Raw genomic sequence first — 23,906 nt, forward strand, 5'->3', positions numbered from 1 at the left:
ACCCGGGCGCTCATCAGCAGCAAGTTAGATTATGGCAACGCACTCAATGCTGGCACCACCCAAAAACTCCAAAAGAAAGTGCAGAGAATTCAGAACACCTCAACCTGACTCATCTTGGACATCCTCCACCGCAGCCACATTACTGCTCACATGAGAGACCTTCACTGGCTACCGATCAACGAAAGAATCCATTTCAAGCTCCTCACGCACACCTACGAGAACTTCCACAACATCAAACCTGCATACCTCAACCATTGCCTGTCCTTCTGCATGCTCACCAGACACCTCCTCTCCGCCACACTTGCACTGGCCACCACCCCAAGGATCCGCAAGAACACAGCCGGAGGGAGATGCTTCTTTCACCTCACTGTGGCTCTTCGACTGAACTGCAACTGCCCTCCCCTAGCCTCTTGAGACCCTGATGGGTGATTAGCCGCACTATACAAGAACACTGATTGATTGACTGATTGAGGTATACTGTATTGAGCAAAAGCTTTCCCATATGATAGCAACCAAGAATACAATTACAAATCACTCATAAAATTTGAAATACGTCCAAAAGTACTAAAGCTGCTAAAACAATATACAAACTCTTCTATAAGGGCCTAACACGGATTATCACAGTGAAAATCATCTTATCAGGGGTCTTGGCAGAAGAGGGCATCAACATCAAAACCCTTGTCTACTATTGTAGTCTCTAAAATGTGTCTTTAAAATATGCAATTTTACAACCAGTAAAGCAGGCCTACTCTTGTGGTAACTTTTCATCATAAACAGATCAGACCTCTGGTATTGGATTACAGTGGCAAAGCAATATAAACCCCTCTGTAGAAGGCATAATAAGTATTATTTGCAAATTTATGGTCAAGCTTTTTCATAGGTTTAGCAACACCAAGGGCCAGATGTACATAGTTTTTTCTTGGTCGCAAATGGGCAATTTGCAGAATTAGTCCATTTGAAACCAAAAAAAAGCATTTTCCAAAGTACAAACCTAATTTTGCGATTCTGCAATCTATTTACTGAATCGCAAAATGAGTTTGCGAGTCACTATTAGGAAGGGGCATGCCAAGGGTCTCCCTTCCTAATAGCCGAGTTGCAGTGGTATGCATGATTATTTTGCGGCTGTGAATGTGGTCGCAAAACAAGTGCAGTAACCCTTCCTCTTTGTGAATGGGGTCCAACTTTTTTTCAGAGCAAGTAGCAGTCCTACAAACCACTGCCTACTCTGAACAAATAAAAAGGGAACTTTTCATATTTTGTTTTGCAAAGCATCTCGTTTTACTTTAAGGAAAACGGGCTGCATTTCAAAAATAAAAACTGCTTCACTCAAAAAGCAGTCACAGACATGGTGGTCTGCTGCCTCATGAATATTAATAAGGCAGGTCCCTTGAAACCCATTTGGGAATCGCTAACAGTGTCTGAGACACTGTTGTACATCAGGTTTTGCGACTCACAAATTGCGAGTTGCTAAATCTCTCAATTTGTGAGTTGCAAAACCTGACCTTCGTACATCTGGCCCTAGATCTCTTGCCTGCTATGGTAATCCTTGAGAACCCAGGGAACAAAATTCTACAGGCTTTAGCACAGTTTAACCCATCATTAAAAGCATATTGGCCTTCATATAGGCTCTTCACAATAAATAAGTCAGGTCTACTGCTCTTGTTGTGAGTTTCTACAGTAAATAGATCAGACTAATAGCTTCTGAAATAACCGTTCACAAAGAACCAATCAGGCATATACCCTTTACCAATGCCCTGCCATCTGAATTAATTCAGACCTACTGTATCAAGGGTTCGTTTTCTCACATGGAAACCTTCTGGCATACAATCATAAAATTAAAAATATGTACAAAAATATAATTAGCAAAACGATATACATCCCACCCAAAAAGTAATTATTACAGATAAAATTTTCTTTAGAAAGTGTAAATAACTCCAAAATTCTTTTCTACTAGAGTAATCGTTGAGATTCTTCGAAATAAAATACTTGTTTACAGGCTTTAATATAATATAATAGGGTGTAATAAATCGACTCTTGAAGTTCTATTGGTATTAACACATGTTTTCCCTAATAACTGAGTCAAGCTCACTGCCTTTATGGTAAATTCAAATAATAAACAGATCAGGCCTATAGCCTTGATCAGTGACTTGTCATTTGGACACCGTAATTTAGACTCCACCCTCTGCACACAATGTTTTGCTCTATTAATATATATATACTTTGTATAGTCAGAATGTGCCTTAACTCATTAACTTGTGTGTTACACTTTTATGCATCATTGTAAATAAAAAAATTGCTCTGCACATTAGTACGTTGGATTGAGTAAATGACCCATGCATTTTCATGTATTGTATGTTCACATTATAAGGATAATAGCTTGCTTTCCTGTGGTCAATAATGTTATAATGTGCCTCCTCTCTGATTATTAAGATAACGTAGCTTGAAATTAGGCCTTAGCTGAGTGTTACTCATTTTAAAACTGTTAGTATGCTGTTTATTCCTTACTATGCAGGTACGACATCAAGTCCTTCGTTAGCTACAGAGATGCTCATTTTTTTTACACTAGATTGATACTGAAGCATGAAGGTGAAAATTTGGCAGTAGACGCTGAGACATGACCATTAACGGAGTCTCCTGGACACTGCCTACGAGGAAGATGCAACTCTTAAGAATGAACAGATGTGTACCCCATTGAGTTGGGGTGGGAATTTAGGTGGACTACTGGCAAATGACGTCATAGGATTGACTGTGGGACGAAGTACGGATGTTCTAGGACTTTCAATAGTGCTTTTATGGTGTTCCATAGTAATTAGAGCAGAGACCTTTTCCTGACTTGAAAGACAGCAGATCTCTGAACCTTTCCGATTTCCTTGAGAGTGAAGCTTCTTGCTAAACACTCTTTGTTTCCTCTGAACTTCTACTGAGGTACCCATGATGCTGACACCTTCCTCTTTTCTCCATTTAGAAATCACCTTTGCACTTTTATTGCTTAATTTAGCTAGAGTTAGTTACACTATAGAACACCCAGTTTGGATGTTGTATATTCTTTATACATTGATTATTTGCATTCTGTACCTCATAATACTTCAATTCAGAGTGCACGAGGGCCTTAACATTTTTCCTGTAACTGTATATTTCATTAATTGTTGCCGATTTTGCTGATTGCTATGAATTATTGATTTGAAATAAACATTTATGGTTGCATACCATCCTCTTTGTCGTTATTGTGGAACTTTATTGGTTTCATTGAAATGGGAATGCATTCTCAATAGCAGTTCTCCTTCAAGGCTTCAAGTCAACTACCAAAGGTCCAAATGGCCAGTGAGAGATTCTGCTTGATGACTATACCAAGAGACTGAGGTTTAGAGACCCCCATGCCATCATCATCATAGTCATCATAGTCAACCAACTCAGTCTTGCATTATTATTAATCACATTTGTTAAGCACAACTGCAACGCCACAGGTATCCTGGTGCTACAGGACATAAGCCTGACCATCTCAAGGGGAGTCTACTGTCAGTAGATCCACATTTTCAGAAGTTTCCAGAATGATGAATGGTCCTGTGTCACTTGAATATACGTTGTATACTGTTCCACAGTTCAGGACCCTGGGCTGAATAGGCTCTTCCTGCTCTTGCTTACTTACCGAGGAATCTGATACTTAGACACAGAGGCTGAGCAGAGTAATCTGCCTGGTTGGTACGGATTAAGCCTACTCTCCAGGATGTGAGGTGCCTGCTGGCAGACTGTCTTGTCCATCAAGCATGCTACTTAAAGAGAAATTCTCTTTTTCACTGGCAACCAGTGCAAGGAATCTAGGGCTGTCGAGGTGTAGGAACTACATTTCTGTCCAAGCACCAGTTTGTCTACTGCAGCTTGGATTTGTGAGAGACACTTTATTGTCTTCTTTGATGTGCCAATGAAAAGGGCATTACAATAATCAATCCAGCAAGTGATGATCCCATTGATGATAGACAGCTGATTGGAGGGAGTGGGAGGATTTTTACGTACCGCCCTCATACAGCAAAGCAGGTATTGGATGTCTTCTTTGCATGGTCTACTAAGGAGAGGGTGGAGTTTAGTTGTATCCCCAGATCTCATACAGAGTCTGCCCATACAGGAAGTGACCTGTCTCCCATTGGCCAGAAATCATTTAGATGACTGGTGCCTGCCCTTCCCACCTGGCAGAGCATGGTCTCCGTCTTGCTAGCAATAAACTACAGCTATATTGGACACAAGCTTTCCCATAAGGCAAAAAGTATAATGCAAGCAAAAGCACACAGTTTCTGCCCAGTCTAATGCTGTACTCAAAGCAATGATCATATGGGTAACTACCAAAGGTTCTCCCTCTGCAAAGTTTCTGAAAGCTCTTTTTTGTTGATCATATAGGGTAAAGCACACCTGCACTGTTAAGCCAGACCTAAATAAGCCCTCCAAAGAGAAAAGCGGTCAAACCATGGAGCATGCCATAGAGAATTATTTTTTAATATTTAATACACTTGGCAACAAACAATGGAAATAAATGTATTTAGAGTGTTACTGGCTACTATGTTTTGTCTTCCAGTTCCCTCAAAGCCCTGTTAACACTACTCACCTGGAAGATAGTACAACATCATGCAACAGCAATAAAATAATTTTCTCAGATCAAATGTTTAAAGTAAGCTTATAGTAAGTAACACAAACTTGCGGTTACAAGATTATGGGCCAACACCAAGAAAAGGAGCATTCTGTACATACAATGCGTCTTCCTTTTTCATGCAAGTTGCAAAACATCATTACAGTTCCATACCTGTCCATGACTGACTGTTGTCTCTAGGAAGAGGCTGTGAACATGGGAGACTGAGATGGTTGTTGGAGATGGTCTGAGATGACAACTTGGATAACTTCGTACTGTTGGTATTGCCAATGTGATTGATGGGATCTATAGGGAGAAAGCCACGAATAAAAGGTAATGAGTCATGCCTGTTCTGCTGAAGGTGATGCAGAGAGTTTAATTATACCGGAATGTAGGTTCAATTTGAGTTAGAAGTACCTGTCTTCATTGGTAATGGCGCAGTTAGAAGAAATACATACAGTGCAACAATGTCTTTGATAGGCCTCCGTCCGACTAAACATTTTATATTTATCAAATTATGCAGATTATATTTGTCACTTTTAATATTTAAGAAATTAAAATTGGTTGATGTTGTGATACACTCGCAAAAGTGGAATACAAGATCCACAAGGTTTTGCATCAGTAAGGCACACCCAATGAACTTTTTTATGTTATATTCATCCTTAGTAGAATCTTAGGTGTCTTTTTTCCAATCTGCGAAAATTATTTCTTATTTTTTGCTTTAACCCCTTCGCTTCCAGGCCTTTTCCCCTCCTGTGCCGAGCCTTTTTTTGGCTATTTGGGGCAGTTCGTGCTTAGGCCCTCATAACTTTTTGTTCACATAAGCGACCCACGCCAAATTTGTGTCCTTTTTTTCCAACATCCTAAGGATTCTAGAGGTACCCAGACTTTGTGGGTTCCCCCGAAGGAGACCAAGAAATTAGCCGCAATTGTTTTTTTTTTAAATGGGAAAAAAGGGCTTCAGAAGGCGGCTCGTGGTTTTTTCCCTAAAAATGGCATCAACAAAGGGGTTGTGGTGACAAGATCACCATCTTTCCCAGCTTTCAGGAACAGGCAGACTTGAATTAGAAAACCCAATTTTTCAATACAATTTTGACATTTTACTGGGACATACCCCATTTTTACTATTTTTTGTGCTGTCAGCCTCCTTCCAGTTAGTGGCCGGAATGGGTGAGAAACCAATGCTGGATCCCAGACAGCTAAACATTTCTGAAAAGTAGACAAAAATCTGAATTCAGCAATGGGTCATTTTGTGGATCCTATAAGTGTTTCCTACAGAAAATAACAGCTGAAATAAAAAAAAAATTTGAAATTGCGGTGAAAAAAACAGCCATTTTTCTCCACGTTTTACTCTGTAACTTTTTCCTACAATGTCAGATGTTTGAAAGCAATATACCGTTACGTCCGCTGGACTCTTCTGGTTGCATGGATATATAGGGCTTGTAGGTTCATCAAGAACCCTAGGTACCCAGAGCCAATAAATGAGCTGCACCTTGCAATGGGTTTTTATTCTATACCAGGTATACAGCAATTCATTTGCTGAAATATAAAAAGTGAAAAATAGGTATCAAGAAAACCTTTGTATTTCCAAAATGGCCACAAGATAAGGTGTTGAGCACCAGTGGTTATTTGCACATCTCTAAATTCCGGGGTGCCCATACTAGCATGTGAATTACAGGGCATTTCTCAAATAGACGTCTTTTTTACACACTGTCTTACATTTGGAAGGAAAAAATGTAGAGAAAGACAAGGGGCAATAACACTTGTTTTGCTATTCTGTGTTCCCCCATGCCTCCCGATACAAATGGTACCTCACTTGCGTGGATAGGCCTAGCGCCCGCGAAAGGAAATGGCCCAAAACACAACGTGGACATATCACATTTTTCCACAGAAAAGAGAGGTGTTTTTTACAAAGTGCCTACCTGTGGATTTTGGCCTCTAGCTCAGCCAGCACCTGCGGAAACCTAGCAAACCAGTGCATTTTTGAAAACTAGACACCTAGGGGAATGCAAAATGGGGTGACTTGTGGGGCTCTGTCCAGGTTCTGTTACCCAGAATCCTTTGCAAACCTAAAAATTTGGCAAAAAAACACTTTTTCCTCTCATTTCGGTGACAGAAAGTTCTGGAATCTGAGAGGAGCCACAAATTTCCTTCCACCCAGCATTCCCCCAAGTCTCCCGATAAAAATGGTACCTCACTTGTGTGGGTAGGCCTAGCACCCACAAAAGGAAATGGCCTAAAACACAACATGGACACATCACATTTTTTCACAAAAAAAGATCCCCGGTGCCTAGTGGTTTCTGCCCCCCTTGGGGGCAGATTGATCTAAAATTGGCCGATCTGCCCCCAAGGAGGGCAGAAATGGTCTAAATATAATTTGCCCCCTAGGGGAGCGACCCTTCCCTAAGGGGTCGCTCCCCACCTCTAAAAAAAAATAAAAAAAAAAAAAAAAAGATCCCTGATGCCTAGAGGTTTCTGCCCCCCCTGGGGGCAGAAAAGGCCTTAAAAAAAAAAGCCCTCCTGGGGAGCGACCTTTGCCCAAGGGGTCGCTCCCCTTATGCCAATTTCCTGTAATAAATAAATCCCTGGTGTCTAGTGGGCATTTCAAAAGCTGGATTGCTTTACAATCCGGCTTTTTAAATGCTCTGAGAGACTTGAAAGGGAAGGAAATTCCTTTCCTTCCCTTTGAAGCCTCTCATGCCTCCTCCACGTGATCGGAAGAGAAATGCTTTGCATTTCTCTTCCGATCGCGATAGGAGGAGGCCTCTGTGATAGTCAGCGTGCGATTGCGCGCTGATGTCACGGGGATGGGGGGTCGGGGTGGAAGGGGAAGGGCTTCCCCTTCCATCCCTGCCGTGGGGGAGTGGGGGGGGAACCCCACAGAGGGAGCGCTAGCGCTCCCTCTGGACTCTGTGCCCAGGACGTAATGGTTACGTCCTGGGCACACGAGCACTGTGCCTCAGGACGTAACCATTACATCCTGGGCACAGAAGGGGTTAATAGCCTAATTTACTACTCTAACACCAGTTCTGGAATTTTAGGAACACGTTTTTGATACTGAGCTTGCCCATTCTGTTCTTGTCAATGAGTTGGAGTCAAAATTCATGTAGAGATGTTTTATGCTGGAATTATAATTGGATATGGAACAAAGCCTAGGGTTACTGTGTGTGTGTGTGTGTGTGTGTGTCTATTTTAATAAAAGCCTGTGATCTTTTCCCATTCGATAGCCATTGAAGTACCAAAATATAGTAGTCAGAATCTTGTCTGAAATAAATAATGTGTGTTAACCCCTTCGCTGCCAGACCTTTTTCGCCTCAGGGGCCAGGCCTTTTTTGGGCTATTTGAGGCTTAGGCCCTCATAACATTTTGTCCACATAAGCTACCCACGCCAAATTTGCATACTTTTTTTCCAACATACTAGGGATTCTAGTGGTACCCAGAGTTTGTGGGTTCCCCTGGAGGACACCAAGAAGTTAGCCAAGATACTGAGAAAATTTTGTTTTTTAAAAAAAAAATGGGAAAAAAAGGCTGCAGAAGGCTTGTGTTTTTTTCCCTGAAAATGGCATCAACTACAGGTTTGCAGTGCTAAAATCACCATCTTCACGGCTTACAGGAATAGGATCCCGGACAGCTAAACATTTCTGGAAAGTGCACTAAATTCTGAGTTCAGCAAGGGGTCATTTGTGTAGATCCTACAAGGTTTGCCTACAGAAAATAACAGCTGAAATAAAAAATATTGAAATTGAGGTGAAAAAAACAGCCATTTGTTTCCACATTTTACTTTGTAACTTTTTCCTGCGATGTCAGATTGTCAAAAGCAATATATCGTTACGTCTGCTGGACTCTTCTGGTTGCGAGGGTATATAGGGCTTGTAGGTTCATCAAGAACTCTAGGTAGTCAGAGGCAATAAATGAGCTGCAAAATGCAATGGGTATTCAGCAAATCATTTGGGGAAATATAAAAAGTAAAAAATAGGTATCAAGGAAACCTTTGCATTTCCAAAATGGGCACAAGAAAAGGTGTTGAGAAGCAGTTGTTTTTTTGTACATCTCTGAATTCCGGGGTCCCCATACTAACGTGAATTACAGGGCATTTCTCAAATAGCGGCTTTTTTACACACTGTATTACATTTGGAAGGAAAACATGTAGAGAAAGACATAGGGCAGTAACACTTGTTCTGCTATTCTTTGTTCCCCCAAGTCTCCCGATAAAAATGGTACCTAACTTATTTGGGTAGGCCTAATGCTCGCGACAGGAAACACAACATGGACACATCAAATTTTTACATTGAAATCTGACGTGTTTTTTGGAAAGTGCCTATCTGTGGATTTTGGCTTCTAACTCAGCTGGCACGTAGGGAAACCTACCAAACCTGTGCATTTCTGAAAACTAGACACCTAGGGAAATTCAGAATGGGGTGACTTGAGGGGATCTCACCAGGTTCTGTTACCTAGAATCCTTAGCAAACCTCAACATTTGGCAAAAAAACACCTTTTCTTCATATTTTGGGGACAGAAAGTTCTGGAATCTGAGAGGAGCCACAAATTTCCTTCCACTTACCATTCTCCCAAGTCTCCCATAAAAATGGTACCTCACTTGTGTGATTAGGCCTAGTGCCCACAACAGGAATTGCCCCAAAACACAACGTGGACACATCACATTTTCCTAAAGAAAACTGACCTGTTTTTTGCAAAGTGCCTAGCTGTGGATTTTGGCCTCTAGCTCAGCCGGCACCTAGGAAAACCTAGCAAACCTGGACATTTCTGAACATTAGACACCTAGGGGAAACCAGGATGGAGTAACTTGTGGTTCTTTCACCAGGTTCTGTTACCCAGAATCCTTAGAAAACCTCAAACTTTGACAAAACAAACACTTTTTCCTCACATTTCGGTGCTGCAAAGCTCTATCTACCCAGCGCTCCCACAGGTCTCACAATAAAAAATGGTACCTCACTTGTGTGGGTAGGCCTGGTGCCCCCGACAGGAAATGCCCCAAAACACTACGTGAACAAATCAAAATACAAAACTACCTGTTTTTGTGGAGGGACACCTGCATTTTTCTTCCTGGGCTCTAGGGAAACCTACCAAACCCAGACATTTCTGAAAACTAGACGACTTAGGAAGCCCAGGGAGGTGTGACTTGCGTCGATCCCCCAGTGTTTTCGTACCCAGAATCCTCAGCAAACCTCAAATTTAGCTAAGAAATCACATTTCTCCCACATTTCTGTGTGGGGTCACTGCACCAGCACAAATTTCCTAAGACCCAACATTCCCCTCAGTCTCCCAATAGAAATTATACCTCACTTGTGTAGGTGGGCCAAGTGTCTGTGACAGGGAAGAGCCAAAAACAGGTCAAAATTGAGGGGGAACCAAAGTGGGTCCAAAAGGGCAGTTTGAAAAAATAACGTTTTTAGGCTGACAAGTGGGGCAGAATTTTTATCGGTACAGATGCGACAATCCTGGGTGGTAGGAATTTTGTGGATTCTTGCAGATTCCAGACGGTTCCATCACAAAATTGTACAGAAAATGTGTGATTTCAAGCAAGCTTGGAGATTTGCAGGGCACTGTGGGTAGGGAAATGGTGCTGGTGCATGTGAAGCACACCACCCTGGACTCACCCAGATGTTTAGTTTTCAGATGTGTCTAGGTCTCGTAGATTATTCTACATGGCAGCATCCCAAAGTCCAAAAAGTGCAGCCCTCACCATTCCAAGTGGGACGATTTGGAGAGTTAGACAAGTTCTCATGGCCCAAATGTAAAACCAAAACCCAAAACAATCAAATGTCCTCTTGCTTGCCATGGGGTAAGATGTTTTAGTGTGCGGGGGAAAAGGTGAAAGGCTGTTACCTCCACTTCAGTTGGGGTGGGGGCATAACCATGTCCATACTGGTTGATGGCCACCACCCCACTATTTTTTTTTTTTTTTAATTCCCTGGCATCTAGTAGGCTTTCTACCCCCCCAGGGAGTGGATTGGGGGTAATTGTCCCATCTGCCCACAACTGTGTTCCCATTTATTTGGGGTGGGGTATGGCCATACCCCCACCCTCTTTTTTTGAAAAACTAAATCATCCCTGGCCTCTGGTGGGCTTTCTGGGCCTTACAAAAATAGGCCGATCTGTTCCCAAGGGGGGCAGAAATAGCTGACAGTAATGTCTCCTACTGGGGAGCCACCCTTGCCCAAGGGGCTGCCCCCCAAACAAAACACACACCAATCCCTGGTGCCTAAGTGATTTCTGTCCCCCTGGGGGCAGATCGGCTTCATATAAATAGTCCGATCTGCCCCCGGGGGGGCAGAAATGGCCTAAAATAAATTTGCCTCCCAGGTGAGCGACCCTTGTCTAAGGGGTCGCTCCCCATCTGTAAAATATTAAAAAATTAAAAAATCCCTGGTGCCCAGTTGTTTCAGATTGACCTAATTAAAATAAGTTGATCTGCTCCCAAGGGGGGAGCGGAAGTGGCCTAAAATTAATTTTCCCCCCAGGGAGCGACCCTTGCCTAAGGGGTTGCTCACCTTGCGTGAAACTGACATAAAAACAAAAATCCATGGTGTCATGTAGTTTCTGTCCCCCTTAGGGGTGGAGTGGCCTAATTAAATGACCCCGAATAATAAATTGCCCCCCAGGGGAACGACCCTTGCTCAAGGGGTCGCTCCCCTTCATTCATAACATTAAAAAAAGAAACTCCCTGGCGTCTAGTGGCTTCTGCCCCCCCCCACCTACAGGGGGCAGATCAGCCTAATTATAATAGGCCGAACTGTCCCCGGGGGGGGCAGAAAAGGCTTAGTAATATATTCCCCCCCGGGAAGCGGTCCTTGCCAAAGGGGCAACTCCCCTTATACATAAATAGTGAAAAAAACTTAAAAAAACAAAAAACTCCCTGTGTCTAGTGGCCATTTCTGCAGCCCCATCACTTCATGATCGGGCTGCAGAAATGCTCAAATAGTCATGAAAGGAAAGGAAAGGAAAGGCCTTTCCTTTCCTGTCCCTGCGCTGCCCCCAGGATTGGAAGAGAAATGCAAAGCATTTCTCTCCGATCGCACTGGAAGCTGAGCTTCCAGCGTGGTTGGGGGCGGCCTTTGATACGGTCAGTGCGTGATCATGCGCTGACATCATCAGATTGTAATTGTAATTGTAATCGTATTTATATAGCGCTTACTACCCCTGACGAGGTGTCGAAGCGCTTTTCGATGAGTAGCACGCTACTCCGGAACCCAACAAGAATTAGTGATGGATTAGTATAGTTTAATAATGAGTACAGTTTTAGTATTATTATGAGTTGATGTGAGCCGTGGATATGAGAGTTTGTTAGTTAGATTGCCTGGAGTTATGGAGGGGTGGAGGAGGAAAGAAATCCAGAGGTGTTAATTGGGAGTATATCCTTCATTTACTCAACCCAAAGGCTTGGGATGAATAAAGGGGGGCGGAGGGGGAAGAGTATGTGGAAGGTTTAGGAAGAGCATAGTAGCAGGGTGAGATGAATGCAGGAGAATTTAGTAGGGTTGTGTGGGAGGTCACAGAGGTAGAGTGAGGTTTGGTGAGTTAGATGTGGAGGAGGGAAGAGCTTAGGCAGAGATATTTAGGAGGTGAAGGTGGTAGAAGAGATTTGGGATGAGTCAGAGTGAGAATGGAGGATAGTTTGATAGAGACATGACATAAGAGTGATGAGTAGATAAGTGTGATAAGATGAGAGCAGGAATTCATAGATATCTAGTATAACAACCCAAAAACCAGGAGCCATGCAATGATCCACGAACATGCCAAGCACAGAAACAACATATACACATACATACACATATATATATCCAGAAAAATGGTGTATTTAAATCGCACACCAAGGGCTGCACATCATTCAATACCAGCTGGTAAAATACTCAAAAAAACACTTATTATCGATAAATTCATCGGCTGCTATTTATTGAAAAAAGATTAGATTGCAGGTAAATCACACCAGCAAAAGTTGGTACAAAAAGCACAAAAAGAAGATCGACAATGTGCCCACCATTCAAAAGACACACACGCTGTCCCAACCAAATGTCTACGCGTTTCGGCCAAAGCCTTCAACAGGACATTGGCAGACATTTTACACTCAACTATTTAAACCATATAGTCCTTCTTTGATGTTCATTGCATAGCTCAAGAGAAGTGCAAATGGAGCGGCCATTTTATAACGTCACAATTTTAACTTAAAAATGAGAAACTCCTAATCCTGTGCATGTTTTGAAATAAACTATGAACTAAAAATGTGACATTATATATTTCTCTCATATTATAATACATTATCACAAATATAGTCAGGTCACTTGTGAACACTAAAAAATTAATTAATTGTAATCACAGTCTGCAATTCTTGAATACAAAACAAATCCCATGTATGCTATTTTTTTCTCTCTTTCTCTTTTTCAATTTTCATTTTTCCTTTTTCCTTTTACTCTTGATGTCCACATATTGCCCACTTATACCTAATAATTTTAATTTTGATTTTGATTTTAGTTTTAATTTTAATTTTAAAAGCCTGATATATAAATGTTAATTAATAGTATAAATATATAAATATATAAATATATGTACTGCCAATTGATTGCAATACATCCACTCCATATACAGGCTATAAATAGATGACAAATGATGACAAATAAATAGAGTAAATTCAGTCAATTCTAAAAATACAAAATAAAATACAGGTAAAAGGGATTTCAACGTGGAATAAATAAATAAATGGATATTCATCATCATAATTCATTAAATTAGTCATAGTCCTATAAATTAATATATTCTAAAAGGAATCTGAAGAGATTAATTAATAGATCCATATCATAGGTCAAGTTGTTATCGATTAGGAAATTGTAAATAAACCCCACAAATTTAGCAACAGGAGAATGTATATGTGCGCCGCTATCCTCCCCAAAGACCTATGCAACAGTATGGGAATAAAATAGATGAGTGTAACACCCTAAAAGTGAATAAAATATTAATAAAAAATGATTACCAAAATACACTAAGTTTCAATCCGGCAACATGCTAATAATAATAATAATAACAATAATGATAAAGTCAATCAGTAAGGATCCTAACAAAACACAATATTCTAAAAAAGTCATCAATTTCATTTCATGTTTTCTATTGGACAAAATCTATGTGTGAAAAAATGTGAAAAAATGTGTATATATCTGTATGGGAAAATCTAAAAACTTACAGATGTACATGAAGCTCTGCGTCCAAGTTGTGACCCCAAGGGTGTTCTGTACCTAAAAGTAAAATAGTTTTGGACTCCATTTGTCTCAAATGTGCAATTCTATTGCCTCCTCGGGGATGGGCCGCAATGGTTTTAACACCATAAAATGCTAGGGAACTACAGTTACCTTCATGTACATCCCAAAAGTGTTTAGCTAAAGGATAAGATGGATCATGATTCTTAATGGCTCTGAGATGTTGCAGGAACAAGGCTTAGTAATATATTCCCCCCCGGGAAGCAGTCCTTGCCAAAGGGGCAACTCCCCTTATACATAAATAGTGAAAAAAACTTAAAAAAACAAAAAACTCCCTGTGTCTAGTGGGCATTTCTGCAGCCCCATCACTTCATGATCGGGCTGCAGAAATGCTCAAATAGTCATGAAAGGAAAGGAAAGGAAAGGCCTTTCCTTTCCTGTCCCTGCGCTGCCCCCAGGATTGGAAGAGAAATGCAAAGCATTTCTCTCCGATCGCACTGGAAGCTGAGCTTCCAGCGTGGTTGGGGGCGGCCTTTGATACGGTCAGTGCGTGATCATGCGCTGACATCATCAGATTGTAATTGTAATTGTAATCGTATTTATATAGCGCTTACTACCCCTGACGAGGTGTCGAAGCGCTTTTCGATGAGTAGCACGCTACTCCGGAACCCAACAAGAATTAGTGATGGATTAGTATAGTTTAATAATGAGTACAGTTTTAGTATTATTATGAGTTGATGTGAGCCGTGGATATGAGAGTTTGTTAGTTAGATTGCCTGGAGTTATGGAGGGGTGGAGGAGGAAAGAAATCCAGAGGTGTTAATTGGGAGTATATCCTTCATTTACTCAACCCAAAGGCTTGGGATGAATAAAGGGGGGCGGAGGGGGAAGAGTATGTGGAAGGTTTAGGAAGAGCATAGTAGCAGGGTGAGATGAATGCAGGAGAATTTAGTAGGGTTGTGTGGGAGGTCACAGAGGTAGAGTGAGGTTTGGTGAGTTAGATGTGGAGGAGGGAAGAGCTTAGGCAGAGATATTTAGGAGGTGAAGGTGGTAGAAGAGATTTGGGATGAGTCAGAGTGAGAATGGAGGATAGTTTGATAGAGACATGACATAAGAGTGATGAGTAGATAAGTGTGATAAGATGAGAGCAGGAATTCATAGATATCTAGTATAACAACCCAAAAACCAGGAGCCATGCAATGATCCACGAACATGCCAAGCACAGAAACAACATATACACATACATACACATATATATATCCAGAAAAATGGTGTATTTAAATCGCACACCAAGGGCTGCACATCATTCAATACCAGCTGGTAAAATACTCAAAAAAACACTTATTATCGATAAATTCATCGGCTGCTATTTATTGAAAAAAGATTAGATTGCAGGTAAATCACACCAGCAAAAGTTGGTACAAAAAGCACAAAAAGAAGATCGACAATGTGCCCACCATTCAAAAGACACACACGCTGTCCCAACCAAATGTCTACGTGTTTCGGCCAAAGCCTTCAACAGGACATTGGCAGACATTTTACACTCAACTATTTAAACCATATAGTCCTTCTTTGATGTTCATTGCATAGCTCAAGAGAAGTGCAAATGGAGCGGCCATTTTATAACGTCACAATTTTAACTTAAAAATGAGAAACTCCTAATCCTGTGCATGTTTTGAAATAAACTATGAACTAAAAATGTGACATTATATATTTCTCTCATATTATAATACATTATCACAAATATAGTCAGGTCACTTGTGAACACTAAAAAATTAATTAATTGTAATCACAGTCTGCAATTCTTGAATACAAAACAAATCCCATGTATGCTATTTTTTTCTCTCTTTCTCTTTTTCAATTTTCATTTTTCCTTTTTCCTTTTACTCTTGATGTCCACATATTGCCCACTTATACCTAATAATTTTAATTTTGATTTTGATTTTAGTTTTAATTTTAATTTTAAAAGCCTGATATATAAATGTTAATTAATAGTATAAATATATAAATATATAAATATATGTACTGCCAATTGATTGCAATACATCCACTCCATATACAGGCTATAAATAGATGACAAATGATGACAAATAAATAGAGTAAATTCAGTCAATTCTAAAAATACAAAATAAAATACAGGTAAAAGGGATTTCAACGTGGAATAAATAAATAAATGGATATTCATCATCATAATTCATTAAATTAGTCATAGTCCTATAAATTAATATATTCTAAAAGGAATCTGAAGAGATTAATTAATAGATCCATATCATAGGTCAAGTCGTTATCGATTAGGAAATTGTAAATAAACCCCACAAATTTAGCAACAGGAGAATGTATATGTGCGCCGCTATCCTCCCCAAAGACCTATGCAACAGTATGGGAATAAAATAGATGAGTGTAACACCCTAAAAGTGAATAAAATATTAATAAAAAATGATTACCAAAATACACTAAGTTTCAATCCGGCAACATGCTAATAATAATAATAATAACAATAATGATAAAGTCAATCAGTAAGGATCCTAACAAAACACAATATTCTAAAAAAGTCATCAATTTCATTTCATGTTTTCTATTGGACAAAATCTATGTGTGAAAAAATGTGAAAAAATGTGTATATATCTGTATGGGAAAATCTAAAAACTTACAGATGTACATGAAGCTCTGCGTCCAAGTTGTGACCCCAAGGGTGTTCTGTACCTAAAAGTAAAATAGTTTTGGACTCCATTTGTCTCAAATGTGCAATTCTATTGCCTCCTCGGGGATGGGCCGCAATGGTTTTAACACCATAAAATGCTAGGGAACTACAGTTACCTTCATGTACATCCCAAAAGTGTTTAGCTAAAGGATAAGATGGATCATGATTCTTAATGGCTCTGAGATGTTGCAGGAACAAGGCTTAGTAATATATTCCCCCCCGGGAAGCAGTCCTTGCCAAAGGGGCAACTCCCCTTATACATAAATAGTGAAAAAAACTTAAAAAAACAAAAAACTCCCTGTGTCTAGTGGGCATTTCTGCAGCCCCATCACTTCATGATCGGGCTGCAGAAATGCTCAAATAGTCATGAAAGGAAAGGAAAGGAAAGGCCTTTCCTTTCCTGTCCCTGCGCTGCCCCCAGGATTGGAAGAGAAATGCAAAGCATTTCTCTCCGATCGCACTGGAAGCTGAGCTTCCAGCGTGGTTGGGGGCGGCCTTTGATACGGTCAGTGCGTGATCATGCGCTGACATCATCAGATTGTAATTGTAATTGTAATCGTATTTATATAGCGCTTACTACCCCTGACGAGGTGTCGAAGCGCTTTTCGATGAGTAGCACGCTACTCCGGAACCCAACAAGAATTAGTGATGGATTAGTATAGTTTAATAATGAGTACAGTTTTAGTATTATTATGAGTTGATGTGAGCCGTGGATATGAGAGTTTGTTAGTTAGATTGCCTGGAGTTATGGAGGGGTGGAGGAGGAAAGAAATCCAGAGGTGTTAATTGGGAGTATATCCTTCATTTACTCAACCCAAAGGCTTGGGATGAATAAAGGGGGGCGGAGGGGGAAGAGTATGTGGAAGGTTTAGGAAGAGCATAGTAGCAGGGTGAGATGAATGCAGGAGAATTTAGTAGGGTTGTGTGGGAGGTCACAGAGGTAGAGTGAGGTTTGGTGAGTTAGATGTGGAGGAGGGAAGAGCTTAGGCAGAGATATTTAGGAGGTGAAGGTGGTAGAAGAGATTTGGGATGAGTCAGAGTGAGAATGGAGGATAGTTTGATAGAGACATGACATAAGAGTGATGAGTAGATAAGTGTGATAAGATGAGAGCAGGAATTCATAGATATCTAGTATAACAACTCAAAAACCAGGAGCCATGCAATGATCCACGAACATGCCAAGCACAGAAACAACATATACACATACATACACATATATATATATATATATATATACACACACACACACACACACACACACACAGGAATACACACACATATGCACATACAATACATAATTAGGATCATGGGTAAAAAATATTTAGTCAGACAGGTTTAAAGAGTGTGTGTGTATTTTATTGTTATGACAGTAGAAATACATATTTTCCAAAGAAACTATAAATAATTAGAAATATACATATAATCTGAAAAGAAAATGTATCCACATAGGCATATGCAGTTCATAGTTGTTTGAAAAAGGTGGTTATAAAGGAAAGAGCCAACTCTTGAGTAGTTTTCTGAAGACAAGAAAGTTATCTGTGGCTCTTATAGTTGGGGGTAATGAATTCCATAGTTTGGCTGCTTGGACGGAGAAGGATGTACCACCTACAGTCTTTTTCTTGTATGGTGGTGTTCTAAGGCGGGGTGCCAGTATTCAGCGGAGGGTTCTTTGTTGGATGTATTTGGTAATTTTCTTTCTGATAAAAAGCGGTCCTGTTCCATGTATAGCTTTGTGGGTGATACAAAGCAGCTTGAAAGTGCATCTTCTGGCAACGGGTCACCAGTTTAGTGCTCTCAAGGCAGGGGAGATGTGGGCTTGCGGCTTTATATGTAGTAGTTGCCTGGCTGTGGAATTCTGGATACTTTGTAGTTTTTTCATAACAGATAGAGATGATCCATGGTAGAGGCTATTGGCATAATCCAGTTTGGATAGTACAAGCGAGATAGTAGCTTGCACCTTGTGTGGAAATCTGAGGTGGGGAAAGATGCGTCGTAAAGTCTTTAAGGTGATGAAGCTTGTGCGTGCTAATTTGTCTACTTGGGCATTCATAGTTAGCTTGGAATCCATGGTGATTCCTGGGTTTTTCACTTCCTTGGATAATTGAGGAGGTGGTCCGAGATCGTCAGGCCAGACGCACAGAGGGTCATAATTTTTCCAGTCACCACATATGAGTATTTCTGTTTTGGAGGTATTTAGTTTGAGATGGCTCCAGGTCATCCACTGATCAACGGCTCTGAGGCAACTGAAGATTTCTGAGTTTTCAATGTTTTTGGGGTCTTCTAATTTAAGTAGTATTTGTGTGTCATCTGCATAGTTGTAGCATGTGAGATGGAAATCATTGATCAGATCTGGTAAAGATATCATGTAGATGTTGAAAAGCAAAGGTGAGATGATTGACCCTTGGGGGACCCCTGCTTTTGTGAGGTAGGGTTCGGACGAGAAGGGGGGCGAGTGGATGATATTTGCTCTTTTTTGGAGATAGGAAGTAATCCAGTCGAGAGCAATCCCTTGTATGCCGGCTTCGAGGAGTCTTTGAGTTAGGGTGTCATGGTCAACCGTATCAAAGGCAGCTGAGAGGTCCAAGAGAAGTAGTGCAGCAACTCCATTTCGGTCGACTGTGTTTTTAAGATCGTCCCAGATTGCCATGAGTGCCGATTCAGTGCTTCTTCCTGGGCGGAATCCAGTTTGAAAGTCTGAAAGTATAGAATTGTCTTCAATTAATTGTGACATCTGGGCGAATGCTGCTCTTTCTGTCAATTTGCCCAGGAAAGGTCCATTTGTGATAGGTCTGTAGTTGTTGGGGTCTTGCGGGTCTAGGTTTGTTTTCTTTAATAATGGTCGTATGTATGCCTTTTTCAGGTCTGCAGGAAAGGTTCCTGAAGTTAAAGAGTTGTTGATGATTCTTCTTACAGGTGTGGCAGCAGAAGTAGATAGCAGGATGTTCTTGAAGATTTGTGGTGGGCAAGGGTCAGAAGGGCAACCAGAAGGTCTGCTTGCTTTGACCAAATCCATAAATTCATCCTGGGATATTTGTTTGAAGGACTGTAGAGGTTGGGATGGTTTATTCTTAAAGGGTATTTTAGTAAAGGGGTTGGTGCTGATGGTTTTCTTCTGTTTTAAATAGAAGTCCAATGTGTCTGCCTTGGTTGTGTAGTGATTTGCCAATTTGTTTGTGAAATCTTGAGTGGTGGGATGACTTCCTTCCATGCATGTCGGTTTTCGAAATTCATTGTGAATTTAATAGAATTCCTTGGTTGTAGATTGAGCATTTAGAATTCTGTCTGAGTAGTATCTTTTTTTAGCTTTTTTGATTGATGATTTGTATATCCTGTTAAGTTTGTGTAGCTGCAGTTTGTCTTGACTGTTGTTTGTTTTGAGCCAGGTCCGCTGCACCTTTCTGATTTGTTGCTTTATCTTTTTAAGTTCTGTGTTTCTCCAAGGTGTTGGTTTTCTTTTGTCGTGTTTAGTTTTTCTGAGTGGTATTAGGACATCAAAAGCTTCCTGTAGCCACTCATAAAGTTTTGGTACAGAATTAATTGTATCTAGATCTGTGTTTGCTGTTAGTTGTGTTTCTAAGTGATCCAATTTGAGTTTGCTCCATGGTCGATAGGTGTATGTGTGTAAGTGGTTGTGGGGTGTGTTGATTTGTGGAGTTGTCTGTCGGAAAGTTATCAGATGGTGGTCTGACCAGGTGGTTGGTGTGATGCTATGAATAGTAACGAGTTCAGGCTTAGCAAAAATGACATCTAGGATGTGACCAGCGATGTGTGTGGGATTGTGTACAATCTGATGTAGGTTCAATGCGAGTAGGCCAGTGGTGATAGCTTTTGGATGGGGCATATTGGGTTTGTCAAACCAAATGTTTAGATCCCCAAGAATGCATAGATTGGAGTATAGTGTAATAAGGTTTGAGACTGTGCCAAGAAAAGTATCATGGAAAGTGGAGTTGTTAGGTGGAGGTCTGTAAAGGAGGAGAAAGTTACAGGAGGAAGTTGGAGTAGGGTGGCATCTGGTAAGGAGGGCTTCACAACCTTGTATGGAGATGTTGTCTGTTTTACTGAGGTTTATTGCCTGTTTGAATATAATAGCTAGTCCACCTCCTCTCTTGCCTATACGGTTTTGTGTGATGGTTTGATAGCCCGGAGGGAGGGCTTCGTGCAACACTGGTGCTATGTCATCTCCCAACCAGGATTCTGTAATGAATAGTAAGGCAGGTTGTGTGTCTGTGAGCAGGTCGTAGATGTGGTGCTTGTTTTTTTAGAGTGATCGATCATTTATGAGCTGGCAGTTTAGATAAGGTGTGTTAGTTGTAGTGTTGTTTTGTTTAGTAGAAGGGTAAGTAGTGTAATGTGAGCTAGAAGCAGGAGTGTTGCTAGTTGTGATAACTGTTTGAGGCTCACAATAGTCTTGCTTTTCAATATAGTGTTCCTCTTCCAGCAGGTTAAGAAGGCATTTTGTTGGGTCTGTGTGTGTGGGTGGTGGACTTGGTGGCTGAGAGAGCCATGAGGAGTGTAGTGTTTTTTGTAGGGTAGTTTTATTATGTAACAGACAAGGGGATGCGAGGTTGCTATGAGTGGCATGTTGTTTATTTTGTTTGCGTTTGTTTAGCGTGGATGGAGTATGGGTTAGGGGTGGTGGAGGAGCATGTGGATCATGATGTAAGGCTCTAAATTGTGCAATGGAGGAGAGGCGAGTGAATGAAAGTTGATGGGTTGGGGTGCTTGAGGTAGGTGTTTGTGAAGAGTGGGGGGGTAGGGGTGGAGATAGGATGGAATTTGTATCCTTGTGTAGTCCTGGGGGTGGGAGTGGGTATGATGATGAGTGTAATGTAAGTTTGTGTTGCTTTGATGTGTTGATGTTTGTGGTTGGTATTGTTTTTGTGGAATAGTGAGAGGGGATATTGGTGTAGTTGTTTTTGGTGAGGGATTTGTATGTGAGTTAGTGCTGGTGAGTGGAATTTGAGTGTTAGATGGGGTGTTGCTGTGTTTTGGAGATGAATGTATGAGGTGTGTAAGAGGTGATGGTGTGTGTCAGGGAAGTAAGTATTAGTTGAGATGACTGGAAGAGGTAATATGTGTGGTGGAGTGAAATGTGGGGATTGTATGGTTGTGTGTAATTGGTGAAGAGAGGGGAAAGGTGTTTGTAGATGGTGTGTTGGAAGGCTGGGTTTGGGCATTGGTATGATGAAAGGTGGTCTGTGTAGAGCAAACAGAGGATAGTGTTGTTGGTTAGTATCAGCAGAGAGTGTGGATCTGGGAAACTGAAACTGAGAGAAATTTATGTTGTAGTTTTGTATTGTGTGGGTGGTGGCAGGTAGTGTTAGTGGGAGGGGACAGAGTAGTGTTTGCTGTGAGAATGAAGGTGTTTGAATATAGTAGTTGTGGGGTATGTGTATATGTGTTGTATGTAGGGTATTGTGTTGGGTGGTGGGGCAATGCAATCTGTCTGTTGTCAGTTTGTGATGCATGAGTTGGATATCTTTGCAGATAATGTGTTTGTATGTTGAGGGATGTGTGGGCGTTGACACTATTCCTGGTCATATGTGAATTGGGCAGCATTTCTGGCCCTAGTCCCTAGTCCCTACCTGTCCTTAACAGACCCAAACAGACAACTGCCCTTGTCCTCTCCGCCCTTTGCCTCGACGCCCGGGCTGAGACGCCCTGAATCCTGGCCTTTTATAGCCCGAACGGCCAATAAGAAGCTGGTCCTAACCCTAGCCAATCCTATTTTAAACCCTGATTCAGCCAACTAATGGGAGACCCAGCCCTAATCACCAGTCATAGCCCCATTTCTCACCACCAATCATAGCCCCCAGCCCTAAAACCAGCAACCAATCAGATTCCCAGCCCTATCCACCAATCACATCCTAGAACCAACAGCCCATCAGAATCTCAGCCCTATCCACCAATCACAGCCCTAGAACCAACAACCAATCAGAGTCTCAGCCCTATCAACCAATCACAGCCCTAGAACCAACAACCAATCAGAATATCAGCCCTATCCACCAATCACAGCCCTAGAACCAACAACCAATCAGAATCTCAGCCCTATCAACCAACCACAGCCCTAGAACCAACAACCAATCAGAATCTCAGCCCTATCCACCAATCACAGCCCTAGAACCACCAACCAATCAGAATCACAGCCCTATCCACCAATCATAACCCCAGTCCTGGAGCTGGCAACCAATGAAACACCATCTCCCAACAACCTATCACAACAGCATATGCAACAACCACAAGGAACTTATATAAGGAGCAAGTTAACTAAACTCCAGTCCCTGTGGCCAGGGGGAAAGGCAACTGCTGCTCTATTCAGTATCTCCTTGGATACAGACAGGCTGGATCCACACTTCCAAGCTAGCAGAGTCTACTTTCCAGGTAAGGGGGAGATTGTTTAAGAGACAAACACTGCAATAGTGCTGGGCGCACACTCTAAAATCGGGCTTTTTTTAAGGCAAAAATACAGGGGGGCAGACAGTTTTTAAGCACAATTTAAATCACACAAACAGATTAAAACAGTCTCCTAAAACCACACTCTGAGAGATGTAGGTAGCCTTTTTACCAAGAATAGGGGGGAAAATAGGGGGTGCAGAAGGGGGGGGGAGGGTGCCACAAACTAGCAAGGGAATTCACACAGTCACAGCAAAAACTATTTTTAAAAAAACACCACTTTAAAAGAGGCCAGGCTGCCTGAAACACAGAGAGCTCACAGTAAAACAAACACTTTTTGAACAACTAATACTATTTAACCAGAAATATCTTTGGGCTCCTTACCTAAGTCTTTTGCAATCCTTGAACACTGGGCTGTATCAGGACACAGGGGAGATGCACAGAGGAACACAAAATGGAGGTGCCTGTCTTTGGCCTTCCCTCCACAAACTTAAGGAGCCAGAGCAGGTGGGGGGGGGGGCGGGTCTCAGGTGCAGCAGAGACTCAGGCAGCCAATCAGCTAAGTCCAGTCCCTGTGGCCAGGGGGAAAGGCAACTGCTCCTCTATTCAGTATCTCCTTGGATACAGACAGGCTGAATCCACACTTCCAAGCTAGCAGAGTCTACTTTCCAGGTAAGGGGGAGATTGTTTAAGAGACAAACACTGCAATAGTGCTGGGCGCACACTCTAAAATCTGGCTTTTTTTAAGGCAAAAATACAGGGGGGCAGACAGTTTTTAAGCACAATTTAAATCACACAAACAGATTAAAACAGTCTCCTAAAACCACACTCTGAGAGATGTAGGTAGCCTTTTTACCAAGAATAGGGGGGGGAAATAGGGGGGGCAGAGGGGGGGGAGGGTGCCACAAACTAGCAAGGGAATTCACACAGTCACGGCAAAAACGATTTAAAAAAAAACACCACTTTAAAAGAGGCCAGGCTGCCTGAAACA

The 23,906-nt window shown here is 41.4% G+C and overlaps 1 protein-coding gene across 1 annotated transcript in view; it reads right to left on the reverse strand.

The window, feature by feature from the left end:
* LOC138292459 (myomegalin-like) overlaps positions 1-23,906 on the reverse strand; it is a 1,643,599-nt gene that overhangs the window by 550,839 nt on the left and 1,068,854 nt on the right. Inside the window, exon 24 of the mRNA XM_069231077.1 lies at positions 4,790-4,921. Within this exon, the coding sequence (XP_069087178.1) occupies positions 4,790-4,921 (132 nt within the window). The remainder of the gene's footprint in view (positions 1-4,789; positions 4,922-23,906) is intronic.

The sequence above is a fragment of the Pleurodeles waltl genome, chromosome 4_2, assembly GCF_031143425.1.
Source record: "Pleurodeles waltl isolate 20211129_DDA chromosome 4_2, aPleWal1.hap1.20221129, whole genome shotgun sequence".
Classification (NCBI taxonomy): Eukaryota; Metazoa; Chordata; class Amphibia; order Caudata; family Salamandridae; genus Pleurodeles; species Pleurodeles waltl.